The 20,533-nt window shown below is 35.7% G+C and overlaps 1 protein-coding gene and 1 long non-coding RNA gene across 2 annotated transcripts; one reads left to right on the forward strand and one right to left on the reverse strand.

The window, feature by feature from the left end:
• The first annotated feature begins 1,446 nt into the window (after positions 1 to 1,446).
• On the forward strand, positions 1,447 to 6,240 carry LOC106177849 (uncharacterized). The gene is made up of 5 exons (XM_013560755.3): positions 1,447 to 1,664; positions 2,574 to 2,696; positions 4,998 to 5,092; positions 5,332 to 5,433; positions 5,988 to 6,240. Exons 2-5 carry the CDS (start codon positions 2,577 to 2,579, stop codon positions 6,007 to 6,009), a joined length of 339 nt encoding a protein of 112 aa, XP_013416209.2. The 5' UTR covers positions 1,447 to 1,664; positions 2,574 to 2,576; the 3' UTR covers positions 6,010 to 6,240.
• Positions 6,241 to 7,867: 1,627 nt separating this feature from the next.
• Positions 7,868 to 8,671, reverse strand: LOC147760594 (uncharacterized). The gene is made up of 2 exons (XR_015335336.1): positions 8,571 to 8,671; positions 7,868 to 8,127 (listed from the first exon to the last, which is right to left on the reverse strand). It is a non-coding gene; the product is annotated as an uncharacterized LOC147760594 (long non-coding RNA).
• Between the last annotated feature and the right edge of the window lie 11,862 nt (positions 8,672 to 20,533).

Consider the following 20,533-nt stretch of genomic DNA (forward strand, 5'->3'; position numbering starts at 1 on the left):
ATATTCTGACTTATTCACTGATCGCATGTTGGATATACCAAGTAATTCATCAAAAGTATGTGGAAAAATAACAATTGTTAAAAGTATGTTAAAATGTTTAAAGTAATAGGATATCACTGGTAGCAATACACTGAGGTTAAATCAAATATAAATGATGTGGGAGAAGGGTCTCCCTATCCTCTGTGAGACTGTACTCATATGAATGTGATTGGCTGATCATACAGAGGCCAAGTGGCACTGTCCAATCAGGCTGACTGAAATTAAGGAAGAAACACCTGGAACTTATTTTATAAGAGCTAAGCTCCCTGGAAAGCTTACATAACATTGATAATCTCATCTCACCAATATGTGACCAATAAATTATATTTGCACTTGATAGATATTATCGGAATTGATAATCGCTAGTCTGATAATTGATTGATAATCTGTTGACTTCAGTATTTCAATGAATTGAATAATGTAAAAAATAAAGAACTTTTATATATAATTCATAATCATCCAATGAATATAGTTTATGTTTATTTAACCGCACGTGTTTGAATCGGCAATTAGCGAGCGCTGAGCTGGAAAAAAAGGGCACTTTCATATAATGACAGTCGGTTTTTAGGAATTAACTTTGATGTATTTTGTTTGTGGCAGATTTGACGTGTATATGTTGTATTTGTTTTTCTAGTGAAAACATTTTGTGGTGTTAAAAGAAACAAAACCTTTCAAAACATGGCAGTTGGTTTTTAGGAAGCTTTGGAGCCTTTTGTTCAGGATAGAGTTGACGCATAATGATTATAGTGGTTCCAAAAACCTATCCATTATATGTAAGTTTTGACAGTTTGGAAGTTCTGTTTCTATTCTTTTTTCTTTCTATGCAGCGTTGTCCTCAGCTTATAACCAATGTAAGTCCTCGGTTTACCCTCTCAGTGGCTTTCCGGGACACAAATTTATCAAGCGTTTTGGGGGCCAATCTATAAAAGTTCTATAAATGACAGATAAGCTGGTGTCATGTTCCCGAATGGATTCGTTTTCGCGTTTACATGCATATTCAATGCTATTTTTAGAAAATTCTGAAGTTTTATCAGAACAGTCACAGTACCTCAGTAATGAAGTATTTGATCTGAAGTTATTGCGATGAAACAGCTGAGAATCCAAAGCAAGCATAATATATATAATCATAATATATATAGATTGTCCGTTGTCAGTAGTTACACTATACATGTATATACTAAATACTAAGTTCACTTTAGATTACAATTAAAGGGCAGGAAAAGGAACCTACCATTGTCAGCCAGAACAGAAGCTTCATGTAACTGTCTCATAAACCGATTATTAGAGACGATTTGTAAATTTCAATAGTTTCCTAAATCTTATGTTCATATGTACATTTGAATATTTACAAACTGAACGACGCACTCTTTGTAATCACCCTCATAATGACACACCAAATCTATTGCACTGAAACACTGCCATTCATGATGATAACGGCTGCAGTTTTTTACCTAAATTACGTTCATGCGGAGTAAAAACTTTATTTTGCCACTACCAGCATTTTCCAATGTCTCTGAAACGGAATATAAGTGCATGCTTGTTACTCACTTGCATCATTCTGTTCCACCAGAACACCTAGAGCAAAGACGAGAGCATCGCGGTGCGTTTGACTGAACAGAGAACGTGTAAGTATAACTCCTCTTGCATTATTACTTAAGCCTAAGTAACATTTGCTCTACATTGTCCGTATTGTGCACGTTTGCTGCCCGTAACACCCTATTCGTGCGATGACCATGTGAAAGCAGGCGATGGCCGTGCGAAACTGTACGGATTCACGGCCTCCGTTGCCTCCACTATTTGTCAAGCTTAAACTTTTTACAAGTTTTGAAAATGCTTAGCCCATGGATCGTAGATCGCATGGCACTGTTGTGTTTCGGGCATTTACATTGGATTTGAGGTGGTCATGATGATGATGATTGAACCTGTGTTGGGTCTCTTTCCCTTCCACCTAAGGTTTAGCTAGGATAACAATGGTAAATATGTTTAAACCTTAGTATAATGCACTTTCATGAATTTAAAGTTGTGCGTTTCCTTAATCTGACAACATGGGTGCTCAAAATGTAGAGGATTGCACCGATACAAAAGTTGTATCAAAAATCGAATGCCATTTTGTTTTTAGTTAATGGAACTCATTTTTATTCAAATTTTTGGGTTTTCTTTAGTTTTGATAGCGGGTACGTGCATTCCTTCTCATTGAATCATTATTAGTTTGGCAATTTAGCCATTATATCCCTTATGTTTAAAATCAGAGGATAGACCACTCTCATTTACATTCTGTGATTTTGCTGATGTATTTATTATATAGAACATCTTCCCCTGCAATGATTAAAACAGTCGTTTTGTTTCTTTGTTTAATGTCCTTATATTGGCCTTAAACGGTATCTATTCAGTTGATATAAATCCGTTATATGACAATATATAAATTATATAAAGCCATTTGAGAGGTATTTCAGGAATAAATAACATTCCTTCATCGATAGCACCAATGCTATCTAATAAATAATATACATATGTATTTACCTCTAAAATTTCAGGAAATGGCTGGATCTCTAGTCGGCATTTTGGTGGTAGCCTGTGTAATAGCCACTGTCATACAGGAAGCCCAAGCAGTTTGCTGTGGTAGATACAAGGGTCCGTTTTGCAAAGACTGCACAAAGGTAGGCATAACAACTTTTGATCACTGTTAATTGCAAACGCCGTTGAACTAGTAGCCAGCTGCTTCGATAGTGCTGCTAGCTGTGGAAAGACTAGGGCCCGTATTCCAGAATCTCCCTTTAGCGTTAAGGGAGACATAAAGTCGACCTTATACGAAATTTGTATTCCAAGACCTTTCTTTATCTCACTTGAAAGGAATCACTTAACAATCATCCTTAGCAAAGGAATCGGTCATTTCTAGAATCTGCCTTTGCTTAAAGATTTCCTGTATTTTCGGCTGAGGATTCCTTAAAATGCAAGGTTCGTCTGGAGTAACTTTTAGTCTTCCTTAAGCAGCCATCGTGTACAGTTCTCTTGTGAAAATCAGCTCCATGGAGTACTATGTAAACCAGCATGCCTACCTAATTTCAAAATCATTAAATTCAACTAGAAAAGCACTCCGAGAGCGGGGACCTCTGCGAAGACAGCAAAGTCTCCACCCAATTTTCATTCCATAATGATTTAGTTTTTTGATTTTTGATTATTGATTGATCATTGATCTGGATCACTACCAAAAACTAATCTTCTGTTCCTTGGCCCACTTGTGACAGTTCCTGAAAATTTCATTACAATCGGCCCATAACTTTTTGAGTTATTTTTGATTTTTGATTATTGATTGATTATTGATCTTGATGACCGCCAAAAACTAACCACTTCTAAGTTAACCCATTTCTGACATACCCTGAAAATTTCATCAAAATAGGCTCGTAACTTTTTGAGTTATAATGATGACAAACAAACAAACAGACAGATAGACAAACAAACAGGGGTGAAAACAACCTTTTTGGCAGAAGTAATACATTTGATCGAGGATAGGCTTTTCTCTGTTGACTAGTTGCATTAGTAGCAGCTTTTCTATATCAGAAAAGGGTCTACGACTTTGGTTTTCTCATCCTCCATTCTTTTCTCTTCTTGGCATACTTGCTTTATTCGCTAAATTTGGCTTAGATCAAAACATCCACATGCAATGATAATGTCCATATGCGCTGTTGCATGACTGAAGTTGATCAGTTGACCCCAATTATACAACATTACTGAGGCGTTTTTAACGAGGAGGGTGTCACAAAGGCCTTCTCTAACCAACGAGGAGCTCCTTTATGTCAGTGTCCCTTACCTAAAGGCTGACTTTTGTCAAAGTAATTCCTTATCAAAGGAGAGGCTAAAGTGTGGTCTTAGAATACCATTTCGTTAGGCCTTCCTTTACCAAGGAACACCTCATCAAAGGAAGCCTTTATAAAATTTGACCTTAGGCCTATTTTAAGGAACATCTTGGAATACGGGCCAATATGTGAATTCTAAAAAAAAAAAAGATACTCTTTCAATCAAACACGGACTTAGCAGGATTTAAGAGCCCTCTTTCCAAGCCATTTGACATTTCTCGCCATCTCTACTTAAACCAGACAGAACTTTCTAATCCGATGCCATGTCACGTTAACTGCTTTCTTAAATCCAGGGGCTGCTGTGCAAATACTTAACTTAGTTGTTAAAAAGTTAAGTTTTTGTGAAAAATCATTTTAGAAGTAGAATGAAATCTTTTGTCAAAGACTTTGTTTGTCTTGTCATTTTACACTTTAGTACGAGGTGATACGTCTTTGGTAGAGGAATATATATCCAAAGCTATTGTAAATTTTTATCTTTATGTTTATATAACATATAATAAAATGATAATTATTCATTTCTTAAACACCTCACACACCTCATACAAAAATGCAAACTACAAAGATAGGTTTGAAAGTAATCAAAAAAAAAAATTAATGTTAAAAAAGACATAAATTCACCAAAGGTTGAGATTTTTTATGTTTCATAATACCGTAAGAACTGTCGTAGTACTTATTCCACCTTCGTAAAATTAACCCACTTGATTGCAGTGCTTTGTTTGGACTTCATTGTTATCTAACGTGATTCAGCTTATACTGGTATCAATTTACAGCCCAGGGGCGGATCCCGTATTATTTAAAGGGGGTCCACGGATGCAAAGCAGACCCTCCCCCCCCCCCCCCTTGGCGTGGAGTTCGGGGCCCAGTGAAGGGCCCCCAAAAATTGGGATTTTAGAGGGCGAACGGTGCCATGATTCCCCTGACCCCCCCTGCAGCCTATCCTTTGTAATACATGTTCCAATTTGTTTGCAATTAGAACTATTCTACTTTGCAGCCATCACCTCATTGGTTTACAGCCTTAAAGTAGGCTTATGTTAAATTAAACACTACATGTATATCAAATACAGTCTGTAGTTGGCGGACTGCATATTGTAACTTTTCTTCCAGGGGACTCCGTATTGCGGATATGGGGGCTGCAATATCTTTGGCTGCGCTTGCGAAAACGGTTGTCGCAAGAGCTGCGATCCCAAATTCAACTATGAGTATGTATTCAAGATATTAAAACCCATGTCATATTGTTTTCCTTCCTCGATTGATTTTTTTGTCAGAAAATAGTCACCTCTTAATGGATTTTGACTAAATAAAAACAGCGATGGTAACAGCAACATATGGATGTCTAGAGGTAAAATTATTTTAATAATTTTAAGGTATGTGTAATCTTAAAAGATACGGAGCATGCCATGGAGCAAATCATTTACACATACATTTAAATTTTTTTCAGTATGATGTTCGGTTATCCGCTCGCGTGCGGGTGTTCGAATAAACGCTCATTGTCAGACGGGGCTGTTCTTATGGACGTGGCCAGTGACCATGACACAGGCAGGTATGGAGTAGTAACTGCAAATACGTGTATTTACACACACTGGACAATAGAAGTGTCACCCCCTGAATCAGAGTAATCAAGGTTATAAAGCCTGGTCTACTTATAATGTAACTAATGAGTATAAAACCGCTGTACCATGGGATTGTATTGTTGGTCTTTTTGTGAAATTTGATGTTAATAAAATGATACCAGGAGCATATCATTCCACAGTCATTTATCTCCCCAAAAGTATTGGTTCAGTAGGGGTGACACTTCTATTGTCCAGTGTGTGTATAAAACACGATGGACACTTTGTTATTTATTTATTTACTTATTTATTTATAATTATTATTGTTGTTGTCGCTGTTGTTGTTGTTGTAGTCTATAACCACATCAGAAGAACACATCAATATACATGTGCTTGGTCGATAAAACGTACTTTATTCACATCGACTTAAGGTTTTGTAAAAGATTTAGTTTCTGTCGTCATGGATGGATTTCATGAATATGAACATGTTCTTATCCTGTGATTTACGTATTTACCAAGATGAATATGTATATATCTTCTTTTTCAGAGATGATTACATTCGTAATTAATTTTGGAGGAGTTGACATGGGTCTGAAAAAGTAATTGAATGACAGTAGTCACAGCCTTTAGATGAAATCTGGGCATTGCTTTCTCGTTCGACACATCTTATTTTCAGCTTTAAATAAAAAAAATACGTAATTGGTTAATCTTGTCACTGAATTTCGATTGTTGAATAGCTGCTTTTCGTTTACTTTTGCTTATTTCTGTAAAACTTTTTCTTTATGCAATAAAGCGCTAGTTCAAATTCAAAATTTTGGGATGGTCTTTAGGTATAGTGCAAGTTAAAAAAGAATATGAAGATCAATCGGGTAAGTTATGTTAATACCACTGGGTTGTGGAGAAAAGAAATGAGCAGCCATACACCGCGATACCCGGTCAAAAGGGCAGGGCTTTTTTCGTTTGCATCCTGCACTTCTATTCGACTTTTCCTAAAAAAAAAATCTAGAGAACTTCATAGAAAAAGTCTAAGTACTTCCATAAGCCAGACTGCCATTGTACTACTACCGGTTAATAACCAATAATGACTTTCCTCAATTGATAAGAACTAAATATAACGGAAATAAATCACAACGGTGAAATACATGGGGAAGGCAAAGAAAAAATATTAAGAGAGAAACAGAAAACTTGCAAAGAAATTGAAATGAAAATCTAGAAGAAACTTTGCCTACCTGAAAAATAGATATACAATATACGTCAGACACACCCTGCCACAAACACGGCATATCTCGGGGCCAATTACAAGGGGGCAAACAATGAAATAAATACCAAAAGTTTAAAGAAAATAATAATTGAAACAGTTGAGTAAACAAACCTATAAAGGAATAGAATTTGTCATCTACAAGAAACTAAGCCTACCTGGAAAATTCAATACATTATTTTAAGACATCATTGAGAAATCCGTCCTTTCACAAGCGTGACACGCGTACAACTCATCTCAGGGATAGGTGAGAGCACGAGAGAAAAGGGATTTCGGTATCAGAGCGAAACACAGTTGCAGGGCGAACACAATCAAGATCTACACACCACTAACGCATTCAGTAATGCTTTCGAATGAAAAGATTTTCGGGCGAAGACAAGACGAACACAATCAAGATGGCAGTGACAACACACCACTAATGCATTATGCTTCTATCTGCCACAGTAGGACCACTGTATACTTCTCAACTGATATTATTGCGACTGTTGAACTATATTTTTGTTTGACATTTCTGTCGAAGCAATTTGCCAACGCAATCATAATCGTCAATGAAAGCTATTTATTTCCTATAAATCGTGTTCGACCCGTGAAACTGAAGCTTTCAAAACAGAGTCGTGATCTCTTTTCATAGTACTTTCTTTAGTTTATAGATATAGTTCCTCAAGAAGTGACAGATCATTATCGTCCAATAAACCGAGTGTTTTGTGAAGTAATGTTTTAAAGTTAACTGTTAACCAGGTACACGTGTTGGTAATGCATATGCCCTTATAATGTGGAGAATAAAAAAAGAGCTTTTTTTCAAATAATTACTGGCTGTCAGTTTTTAGAAAGCTTCTGTGACTTTTGTTTAGGATAACTTTGGCGCTTAATTATTATAGTGGTTGCAAAAACCCATTCAGTCATTCATACGTTTTAAAAAACTATGCCGTTTTGCATCACGCTTTCTTTTATTTTGGCTTTTGGTAAATAAATATTCTGTCAAATAATAGTTTGTGTCGAGAAATCCAACGAACCGTTTTTCCATATTCCATGTAAGATCTATGATAACGATTCTGCATTAGGCAAAAAAGGTTAAGCACTTTCACATCAAAGTTCTATTTTTTCAGTAGTCCGACTGACTATGGTACTAGCCCTGAATCTTAAAGTGAGAATGCTTATACAATATTTAATTCCGGACAAGATCTTTATTGCATACAGAAATGGTTTCACAGCATGAGGCAGGAGAGCACGTATAGAGAGAAGCTATGGGAAATACAGACTCGTTACAATAAAATAGAAAAAGGTTTTACGGAAGATCTGAATATAATGCCTTAAAAGCAAAATAATGACGATTGTACTTAAATACATCTGGTTCTCAGCAATTCCAGACCAATTTAAGCATCTGCGTCCATGTCCATATCACGTCTTTCTTTTGGCATTGCTCTAGTGTCTGAAACAGAGTTGGTTTATGAAATAGACGGGAAAGAATGGGTATCATATACGAACATATACCTAGATATTCTATAAATTTTTAATTTGCAATGGTTTACAATAATGGCCCTGAGGAAGATAAATTTGAATTAACCTGAAATTGCGGTTTAGCGTGATTTGATTATAATTAAATTGGACGGAAGCTAAAAAGACGTACATGTATAATGTTAGGAGTTAACAATTCAGACAGAATTCAGACAGTAAAGGCGAAAATCGTCAATGTCCCATTAAGTAGCGTTTGCATTTTTTTTTCAATTTTCTATGAAGCTGATGACAGCTACAAGTTTCATTCAGGGAATTAAACAAATATGATGTAATATGAAATACACATTTTAGTAGTGGAAATGCCAAATACGGTATGTCAAAATTGAGACACGCTTTATTCTTGCAGTCCCTCCTTACCTGTCTCCAGATCTCTGGATTATATCTCTGGATCAGTTCCGGCGTCTTCAGCGTCCCTCACTGACCGTTTATTTGTACATGTACACTTGGTTGGTACGCTTAAATTGACAAACCCATGATCCCTAAAATATGCAAATTTATATGCTATGTAAAAGTTACTTTTTCAGTGTTTTATTAAAGTGGGCGAAAGAAAAAGGCGAGTGAAGACAGGAAAACAAAACCATATTCGCAGACAATTTAATTATTATATGTGGGGCATAGGTTTGGATAAATGCTTGTTTTAATCTTTGGTGTTTTGGAGAAAGAAAAGAAAATGAGGATCTATTGGAGGGGCATGGTCTCACTGAGCCCACCCCAATCCATTGGATTGCGCTCAAAATGTCAAAACATTGAATGCAACAGATTGAAAATCAATGTTTACGTGCAAGTTGGATTTTGAAAAAAAATAGTGATGGGAGAGAGCAGCATAAAGTGTACAGTATAAGTCGTACGTATAATCACTATATGTTCCACCGCAGTCACGTCGACACCCTCCATCACAGGCACAGCCGAAAATGTTACATCCGCCGTATCCGCAATATGGAGTCCCCTAAATGCAAAAGACACATCAATTTATATGTTAAACAATGCAGTGCACAATACAGTCCATTAGTTTTATTTATTTTGTAGAGGGCAACCAAACATCGATGTTTTGGCAAGTATAAGGGCCTTTTCATTTTTTGGCTAATTCGGTAACGTATGTTGAACTCAAGCCTTGCGTATGTTGACAGTAAGGTGAAAATAATATTGATTGTTGCAAAGTTGAGTTTCATATTCTGTCAGAAAAGAAATACCGAAGTTTACTAAAAATTCTTAATGTACGATTTCTGAAAAGTTTATGGTTTAATTGCTAATTAATATGACACGATATGCTCGAAAGGAAGCATTGTTACGGCTGGTTTTAAAATGCACTCCATATTTGGAGTAAAAAAATACAACTGGTCGCTTCAATACATGTAATAGCCCTATACATTCACAACAGATTGTATACCTTGCATTATGAGTATATTTTTTTCACTCAAATAATAAAAAGAAAACAAAATAACACATTAAGATAGATGCAAATACCCACCACGGTGCAATCTGCGCAGTATTGATGGGCCTTCTTGTGGCAACAAGCAGATTTAGTTTCTTCAATCAGAGTGGATGTTAAAAATATTGCCACCAGAAAGCCAGCCAAAGTTCCTATCATCTTCTGAAATTTCAAACGAAAAATAATGTCATAGTTACAGCTTTAGAGCTAAGATTTTGGTATGATCAATACGGTAATCTTAAATATTGTATTGTACATAAAGATTGAGTAGACAAAGGAACTCGAGAAGCGATGCAGGGCGACACCGTGCTTTGATCTGTAAAGCAGCAAGTTTCAATGACAAGTACAAGTGCATGGATTTCTATTTACTGATCGATTACAATCTGCTTTTGGTAACACTTATTTAGTTATTGGTATTGGTAACACCATATAATTTAACTGTGTTTAAAAAAATTCCCTTTGTTATTCAATATATAAAATGTTGATAATGATTTAGATGATTTATAAATCCGGATCATGGATACAGTTCTGAATAATGCTAATTCTTTCAGTTTGAAAAATCTACGATCATGTGAATTTGATCCAGTTTGCAAAAAGAGTTCTAGTGAATTTGCTGCAAACTCACAAGAACTATTCCTGCAAATCCACTGCAAACATACAAGAAGTGTTTCCAAATATGCCGAAAACACTGAATAACTGTTGTTATAACTACTGTTGTTGTTGTTGTTTTGAGAAGCCTAACTCAAAAAGTTATAGATTGAATTAGGAGACAATTATCCGGATAGGTTTGAAATAGGATAACTTAAGCTAAATAAGATTTGGTGATAAAGAAGACTCACTGAACCACATTGAAAATCAAACCACAAACACCTAAAAGATCAATTTTTTTTTCTTAAACCCCTTCAATGCTAATATCAACTTTTAATATGTCTTCGATGCCAAATTGGTATGAAATCATGTCTGACTGAAATCTGTTGACCCCACCATATCAACCTCTGATTAGTTTTATTGTGAACAAACAGTTGAATACAGATTCCTTGTGAAACAAATCCTGGAAGAAAATTAATTGGCCCGACAGCAAAATTATGTTTGAGATTTTATAAGGATCAATCCAAGTTCCCTGCCATATACGATACAAAATTTTCCCCAGATACCTGTACTTCTCCAACTTTGAGATAATGTCTTTTAACTCTATACGCAGCCTTTGACCTTACTACTCTGATTTCAACGTCTAAAATAAAATAACGGGCACGTAGCCACCCTATGGTTCGTGAAATAATAATTGAAATACGTTTTAAGCGATATTTACTTACTATTGTGCTCCAGTGATGTATAGAAAATAATAGAGAGTTTTGGTAAGTCCTTCCGTATGACGTGTAACGTATAGTTCAATACGTAATACGTTTTACGTACGCGAGAAAGCTAGCAGTGGTTTTGGCAGGTCTCACTCCGTATGTGGTTTTTTATAGGCCTATATATATGGATTACACGAACATGGGGCTGCTTGTGGATTCTTTTTAGATAGATGAATAATGGAAGATGTTGAATGGAATGTGTTATTTACGTCAATTGATGCTGCAGATCCTGAAAAAAAAATCAACTTAAATTGAATTTGATACTAGAGAGTTTTGGCAAGGCCTTCCGTACGACGTATAACGTGCGACGTCATCACTTTGTGCGTAGTTTTTCTCAAGGACAAGTCATAAGTCATACGGCACTACGTATGAATCGGTGATTACACGTAGGTAAGAAACGTATCGAATTTAATAGATTTACGCTTATTTCTTTCAAGTTTAACATATTGCAGAGGAATATATAGGGTGTTAAGATTCCACTGAATCACTTTTAGACGCTGTCGGTAGAAATACTCTGTGAAAACAGCTGGAAAAATAGCCAGTCAATCAGTCGTCCGTAGTAGTATCAAATTCAATTTAAGTTGATTTTTTTTCATAAACAACAGGATCTGCGGCATCAATTGACGTAAATAACACATTCCATTCATCATCTTAATTATTCATCTATCTAAAAAGAATCCACAAGCAGCCCCATGTCCGCATACGGAGTCAGACCTGCCAAAACCACTGCTAGCTTTCTCGCGTACGTAAAACGTATTACGTATTGAACTATACGTTACACGTCATACGGAAGGCCTTGCCAATTTTTCCAGCTGTTTTCACAGAGCATTTCTACCGACAGCGTCTAAAAGTGATTCAGTGGAATCTTAACACCCTATATATTCCTCTGCAGTATGTTAAACTTGAAAGAAATAAGCGTAAATCTATTAAATTCGATACGTTTCTTACCTACGTGTAATCACCGATTCATACGTAGTGCCGTATGACTTATAACTTGTCCTTGAGAAAAACTACGCACAAAGTGATGACGTCGCACGTTATACGTCGTACGGAAGGCCTTGCCAAAACTCTCTAATAAAAAAAACATGCACCAACTTCGAAAGACTATCGCCTACGTTATGCAAGCCTATTTCTGAATACCAAATTGTTAAAATGAACAAGAAATTTCCAGTAACAATTCTATCGTAAGTTGAAATAAATCTGATAGGTGCTGTATAGTAGTTTACGCTGTCCATACATAATTAATGATAGGCCTACTTACAGTTGGTAGATATAATAGAAATGGATAACCAGTACACTGTAAAAACAGTGTTTAGCTCTGAGACACATTTCTAAGCGCCTGTTTTGTCTCATTTTTTCCACGCGTTTAGCACCTAAGCACGTTTAGCCTATTAAACATGTTACACACTTTGACGCGCTTCACGCCTAATAAATGTAGGGTGTATTTGTTTAACTTTAAGGTTATAACGTTTTCAACTGTTTCAGTCACTCTCTCTCTCACACACACGCGCGCGCGCGCGAAGTCACGGTAACCTTTAACTGCTATAGCTATCTCTGTCTATAACAGGGTACCGTGAACTGTCAACATGGTTGATTCACACCATCATCTTTACAGCGGGACTTATTCATCCTTGTGTTAGCTGACCTTGCGAGGAAGTTAATTGGAATATATTTCTGAAAAACAAGTTAGGAAAATTCCCTAGTTTACTAAAGACACGAAACAACTACCACTTTTACTTTAAAACATTTTTTTCATATTTTGATAAAATGCGTTAAGGTATTGATGTTCATTTATTTTTTCCGGAAGCAATGAACAATAGAACATCAAGATGATGGTGGGTATTCATTATAATGGTTTATTTAAGCTTTCATCACATGCTGGTTATTTTGGTAACGATAGTCCGAATATTTTTCAAATCGCACCGCTCTAGTCGCCAACTAACCCAAGCCCATTTTGGAATTAACCGCTAACTGTAGTTCATACAGCATAAGACGTGTTTTGGTGATTAATAAAAAAATGTTTTCAAAACATTAAATAATGTTTTTCCAGAATGTTATAAAACACTTATAAAACTGCAAGGGCATCATTTTGCATGGAGTTAAAAACACCCATAACGTTACCATGACGTTATTCTATACCATCACCATCATGTAACCAGCTGATAACGTCGTGAAAACGTTATTTGTTATTTGGATTATTACTTAATAGGCCTATTTTAAATAATCACACGTTACTGCAAGGAAGGACACAACGCTTTCGAGCAGGCTGCTTCTCGCCTCCAACAGCCCCATATGTTTACAAGGGGAAGTGTTAAGCAAAAATGTTGAGTCTTGTAATAAACTTGTTATGGGATCGTATATATAAGATTGTGAAGCATTTTTTTTCTGTGACCAGCTTGAAAAGCTAAACATGTTGTTTAGAAGCTCCACGCGTTAAGGAATTCCACACCTATAGCAGCTCCATATGTTTAGCAGCCTTACGCGCTTAGCAGTGGAAGTGCTTAGCCAATGTGCTTAGCTTGTGATAGACTTGTTATAGAATCATATGCCGGTGAAGCTAAACACATAGCTAAACGTGTAACAATGCCAACGTGTCTAGCTTTTTCTTCTGTGAAACGTTTGAAAAGCTATACGCGTTAAGCATTTACACAGATTTGTAAATGCGTATAGGTGCCTAACGTGTGTTGTATGTATTTAAATGCTAAACACTGTTTTTACAGTGTAGTTTACGGTCTTCAGTCTCAGTCTTGTAATGAATGAAGCAAGCAGTTACTAGTATTTAACATGAAATTCACTTCTACCCAACAAACTAAGTGTTTTTGCAAGCATCCGGAAATGATGATACTTTTTAAGCGATCTGTAGGTTAACGAGCATTATTGCTTTGTCAGATCGCGCATTCTGTGGTAGACAAACCCACGTATCTTTCAAACCATGACAGTCAGCTTTTAGGATGGTAGTGCTCTTTGTTTGAGTCAGTTTTGATGCATAATTATTATAGCGGTTGCAAAAACCAATTCAATCATTTAGAAGCTTTGAACAGTTAGGTGGCTTTACATCATTATTTTTTTCTCAAAGCATTCTCAATCCTTAAAGATACAGAGTTAACAAACCGCATATATTGACACGTTTCTTGATAAGTTTCAAAGTGTTATTATTATTAATATTATAATAATTATTATTATTATCTGTTGAAGTTACACGCATCTCATCTCAGTCACATTATTATTATTATCATTATTATCCGTTGAAGTTACACGTATCTCATCTCAGTCACATTATTATTATTATCATTATTATCCGTTGAAGTTACACGTATCTCATCTCAGTCACATTATTATTATTATTATTATCCGTTGAAGTTACATGTATCTCATCTCAGTCACATTACTATTAGTAGTAGTAGAAGTAGGAGGAGGAGGAAAGTCTCTTCTCTGCCGACCCAGCATAAACTCCTGGAGCTTGCAGTTTCTAGACTGAAAGTTTAATTTCATATTTATGTATTCATTTATTCATTCACCTGATTGTGTGTGTGTGTGTGTGTGTGTGTGTGTGTTTGCGTGTGTTTGTTGAATTATCACTGTGGCTGAAAGCATTATCTTGAATACAGATGCTTTGGTATAAAACGCGGCTGTCTTTCCATTAGATAATGTTCTTTTCCTCTTTGGAGTGCAGTATTTGTTCAGGATGTTTTAAAGGTATTAAGGAGTCCATCCTATTGTAGGTAGAAGATCTTTTTTTTTGGATCTTTTGTGTGTAGCATGAAAATTGTTCCATTGCTGGCTTCACTCTTGTTATTCTTAGAAGGCGGTGTGAATGTTTGTATTGGTAAAATAAAAACAAATGTACATGCAGATTTATTTGCCTTCAGTGATTGGTGGACATCTTGGTGACTTTCATCTTGCACCCGTCATCAGGATTCGTTATATACCTCTTTGCTTTGTGAAAAGTCGAACCGAGCCAGGACTTAATAATAAAAGGAGTTTACCGCAAGAACAGTAAGGCACACGCACAACAAATGGGCCAAAAACGGTTTCAAACACTGATAGAAAACGCGCGTGGATTAATATAACTGCAACATTCAAGAAGTGAGAGATCATTATCGTCCAATAAACCGAGTGTTTTGTGCAGTGATGTTTTTAAGTTAGGCGCTTATCCAGGTACACGTGTTGGTGATGCATATATTCTAATTATGTGGAGAAAAACAAAGTTTTTTTTTTTCAAATAATTAATGGCTGTCAGTTTTTAGAAAGTTTCAGTGACTTTTGTTTGGGATAACTTTGACGCTTAATTATTATAGTGGTTGCAAAAAACATTCAATCATTCGTACGTTTTTAAAAAGTAATGCCCTTTTGCATCATGCTTTCTTTTATTTTGGCTTTTGGTAAATAAATGTACTGTCAACTAGTAGTATTAGTTCGAGAAATTCCATTTTTCCATATTTCATGTAAGACCGATGATAACAATTCTGCATTAGGCAAAAAAGTTTAAGGATTTTTGCAGCAAAGTTCCAATTTTTTCTTTTCAATAGTCAGAATGCCGATGGTACTAGCCCTGTATCTTATAGTGAGGACGCTTATGCAAAATTTAATTCCGGACAAGATCTTTATTGCATACAGAAATGGTTTCAAAGAATAAGGCAGGAGAGCACTTAGAGAGAAGCTATATGGGAAATACAGACTCGTGACAATAAAATAGGTAAATGTTTCTGAATATCATGCATTGCAAGCAAAATAATGACGATTTTACTTAGATACATCTAGTTGTCAGCAATTCCAGATCAATTTAAGCATTTGCGTCCATGCCCGTATACGTCTTACTTTGGGCATTGCTCTAGTGTCTGAAAAAAAAGAGTTGGTTTAGAAAATGAACAGGAATGAATTGGTATCATAGACGAAAATATACTTAGATATTTTTGATTTTAATTTGCAATGGTTGACAATCATGGCTCTGGGGAAGATACTTTGAATTTACCTGAAATTGCAGTTTACCATGATTTGATTGTAGTTCAATTGGACGGAAGCTAAAAAGACGTACATGTATAATGTTAGGAGTTAACAATTAAGACAGAACATTGCTTTTTGTCTTGATCAAGAGCGCAAATTGTCAATGTCCTACTAAATTCCGTTTGCCTTTTTTCAATTTCCCATAAAGCTGTGAGTTTCATTCAGGGAATTTAACAAATATGATGTAATACGAAATACAAATGTTAAATGAGGAAATGCAGAATTCAGTATGTCAAAGGTGAGACACGTATTATTCTTGCAGTCCCTCCTTACCTGTCTCCAGATCTCTGGATTATATCTCTGGATCAGCGTCCCTCACTGACCGTGTGTTTGTACACGTGCACTTTCTTGCTATCTTTGCATTTGACAAAAACCAATATCTGAAATATGTAAATTTATATGTGTAAGTTACCCTTTCAGGGTTTTATTTAAGTGGACGACAAAAATGTCGAGTGAAGCCAGGAAAACAAAACCATATTTGAGGACAATTTACTATTATCTGTGGGGCGCAGGTTTGGATAAATGATTTGTCTCAATCTTTGTTGTTTTGGAGAAAGAAAAGAAGTAAGGAACTATTGAAGGGCGTGGTCCCGCTGGGCTACCCCGTTGTCAATCAGCGCTTATATCCATTGAGTTGCGCTCAAAATGTTAAAACATTGAAATGTAAAAGCAAAATCAATGTTTACGTGGAAGTTGGATTGTCGATTGAAAAGAATAGTGATGGGAGAGAGCAGCATAAAATGTGTAAAACAGCATAAAACAGCATAAGTCCATAGAATACGTACATAAAATCACTTAATTGTCTGCCGCAGTCACGTCGGCACCCTCCATCACAGGCACAGCCGAAAATATTACATCCGCCGTATCCGCAATATGGAGTCCCCCTAAGGGCAAAAATCACACATCAATATACATGTTAAACAATACAGCGCAAAATGCAGTGCATTCGTTTTATTTCTCATGTAGAGGGCAACCAAAAATCGACGTTTTGGCAAGTAAGGGCCTTTTTAATTTTTTTTTTAATTTTTGGCTACGTCAGTAATGTAGGGTTGTATTTAAGCCTTGTGTACTTGTATGTTGACAATAAGGAGAAAATGTTGCAAAGTTGAGTTTCACATTCTGTCGGAAAAAACTACAAAAGTTAACTAAGAAATTTAATGTACGGTTTCTCAAATGTTTATGGTTTAATTGCCAATTAATATGACACGTTATGCTCGATAAGAAGTATCGTTACAGCTGGTTTTAAAACGCACACTGTTACTTTATTTAAAGTGAAAAATTCCACCAGGTCGCTTCTACACATGTAAAAGCCCTATTCATTCATAACAGATAGTGTACCTTGTATTATGAATCAAGAATTTTTTCATTCAAATGATTAAAAAAAACAAAATAATACATAAAGTCAGACTAAAATACCTACCTCGGCGCAGTCTGCGCAGAACTTATGGGTCACTTTTTTACAACAAACAGATTCAGTTTCTTCAATCAGAGTGGATGTTAAAAATATTGCCACCAGAAATCCAGCCAAAGTCCCTACCATCTTCTGAAATTTAAAACGAAAAATAATGTCATAGTCAAAGGTTTAGAGAACAGATTATGGTATGATCAAAGTACCATTGCTCTGGAAGACGGCGTCTATCATCCCGGTACCAAAATCCAACCGAGTTACCAGCTTAAACGATCTCAGACCCGTGGCTCTGACTCCGGTGCCCATGAAAATTTTAGAAAAATTAGTTTTAAATTTTATTAAAGAAATTGTGCCAAAAACCTTGGACCCACTGCAATTCGCTTATCGATCTAACAGAAATGTTGAAGATGCAGTTAATCTGTGCCTACACACTGTACTACAACACTTAGATAACAAAAACTCTTATGCAAGGATTTTATTTATTGACTACAGTTCAGCTTTTAACACAATTGTGCCAAAAAAACTATATTTGAAACTTTTAAACCATCTTAAGCTACCTGTTTTTATTTGTGACTGGATTTTAGACTTTCTTTTAGATAGAAGACAATCTGTTAAAGTCGGCTCATTTAGCTCAAAAATAACAGTCTTAAATACCGGTGCACCACAGGGATGCGTCCTTTCACCTTGTCTTTACTCCCTTTTTACTTACGATTGCACTAGTGTAAGCGATGGGACTTTTCTCATGAAATTTGCGGACGATACTACGCTGGTGGGGCTAGTCACTGATAATGACGAGAGTACATATAGAGAATCTGTTGAGTCGTTGTTAAGCTGGTGCGAGAGTTATGACCTTATCTTGAACGTAGCTAAAACCAAAGAAATGATAGTGGATTTTAGAAGGAATCAGAATGTAAAGGTACCACTCACCATTGGTAATGATGAAGTTAGTAGGGTAGAGGAATTTAAACTACTTGGTATACACCTTAACAGTAAATTGAATTGGAAAGATAACACCGTAAAGAGTGTAAAGAAGGCACGGCAAAGACTGTATTTTTTAAGATCATTGAGAACTTTTACTGATAGTGTGCCTATTTTAGTCAATTTTTATAGGTGTGTAATTGAAAGCATTCTAGCGTACGGAATTATAATATGGTATAGCGGAACAGCTGGGGAGGAAAGGAAGAAATTAGCAAACGTTGTAAAAACTGCAAGCAGGATTATCGGACAAGATCTCCCCAAGCTGGATGATATTTTTAAGGACAGGATGGAGAAAAGAATTGTCAACACCATGAAAGACGCTTTCCATCCTGCATCCTCTCTTTTTACTTTTTTACCAAGCAACAGTAGACTTTTAACTTTTAAAGGCAGTAAACGCTTTTTAAACAGCTTTTATCCAAGTGCAGTGACGCATTTTAATTTGATCTCAAAGCTAAATTCTTAATTTATTTATTTATTATTTTATTATTTTACTCTGTATATTGCTCCAATGGAAAATGATTTCCGATTTTTATAATTGGCTAAATAAACTCTTATCTTATCTTATCTTATACGGCAATCTTAATAAATTATTGGACATAAATTTTGAGTAGACAAAGGAACTCGAAAAGCGATGCATGGCGACAACGTGCTTTGACCTGTCAAGCAGCGAATTTCAATGACAAGTACAAGTCCATGGGTTTCCATTCATTGATTTATTTCAATCTGCTTTTGATAACACTTATTTTGTTATTGTTAACACTATTTAACTATATATACGTTATAAAAATCAATTGATTAAGTGTGATATTCAATTCTAAAGAAATTGATAATGATTTTAATGTAATGGTGATTTAAAGATTTTAAAAATCCGCAATAGGAATGTTAGAAAAAAGACGGGAACAACAGAGTTCTTCAATATCATGACGGGTGTCAGACATGGGTGCATTTTATCGCCTTTTTTATTCCTGATGGTGGTAGATTTTGTGATGAGAAAGGCTACAGAAGAAGATGGAACCGGTGTTAATTGGGTAAACAGAAGTGAACTGAATGATCTAGACTTCGCAGACGACATCGCCTTGCTGGCAAAGGATGAAAATGGCCTACAACAACTAACGTCCAATCTGGAAAGAGCAGCTCGAAAATTTAGATTGAGAATTAGCAGTGAAAAGACCAAAATGATGTAAGTGGGAGCTAGAAACATTACACCAATAAATGTTGGGACTAAACCTGTTGAGGAAGTAACGCAATTCACATACTTACGAAGCCTGATAAACAGGAATGGTGATGCTGAAATGGATGTCAAAAGCAGGGTCGGTAAAGGAGCCACAGTGTTTAGAAGAATGAACAATATCTGGAAATCGACATCAATAAGCACACAGCTGAAGATACGCCTTTATAAAGCAGTAGTACTACCAACTGTACTTTATGCTAGCGAAACATGGAAAAGCACTGTGAAAGTGGACAAAAGACTGGATCATGGCCAGAAATGTGCAGCATCAGCCCATTGCCAAGTAGTGTTAGTTCATGGTAACAAGCGTCTGATATGTGCAGAGAAGTTTATTATTATAATATATATTGTTCTTATTGTTACATTATTAAATCTAACTCTGTATCCAAGTAGTAACTATAATGTACCAAGTCAGGTACTGATGATGTACAGAGGTCATATATTCCAGAATAAGCCATTACCACTGATTTATAACTTTCATTTTTGTTGAATATGTTATTCATGAAAGAGTTCATGAAAGACTATTTTAATTTGTTAAATCGTGATCTTATTCTTTTTATATTGAAATAATTGAATACTGTGTGTAAAATTGGTCTTCCACTTCTTATTTGCATTTTTCCTTTACTACAAGATTATTTTGGAACAGTTGCAGCAATAAAAATTTTAATAAATAGCAATCTGAAAGAAGAATTTTGCATAATTATTAAATGATGATAGGAATTTTGGATTAAGAGATTAGTTAAATACTGAGTAGTGATATTGTCAGTCAATTTATGTAGAATCTGATAATATGATTGAAAATACTGATTGAATTCTTGGCCTTGCACTGGGCAGTTTTACATTTGTGCCAAGTGCTCTTTTTGGACTCCATTGTACAGTGGTAAAAAATCTTCAATTGCCATGAAATTTTTTAATCAG

The sequence above is a fragment of the Lingula anatina genome, chromosome 7 (assembly GCF_051362555.1).
Source record: "Lingula anatina isolate TDL-2025a chromosome 7, LinAna3.0, whole genome shotgun sequence".
In the NCBI taxonomy this organism is placed as follows: Eukaryota; Metazoa; Brachiopoda; class Lingulata; order Lingulida; family Lingulidae; genus Lingula; species Lingula anatina.

Excerpts from the sequence above, each read along its gene's own strand:
- LOC106177849 (XM_013560755.3), top strand. The coding sequence starts at position 2,577 with ATGGCTGGATCTCTAGTCGGCATTTTGGTGGTAGCCTGTGTAATAGCC. Across the intron at positions 5,093-5,331 it reads GATCCCAAATTCAACTATGA|TATGATGTTCGGTTATCCGC; the intron begins GTATGTATTCAA and ends AATTTTTTTCAG. Across the intron at positions 5,434-5,987 it reads AGTGACCATGACACAGGCAG|AGATGATTACATTCGTAATT; the intron begins GTATGGAGTAGT and ends CTTCTTTTTCAG.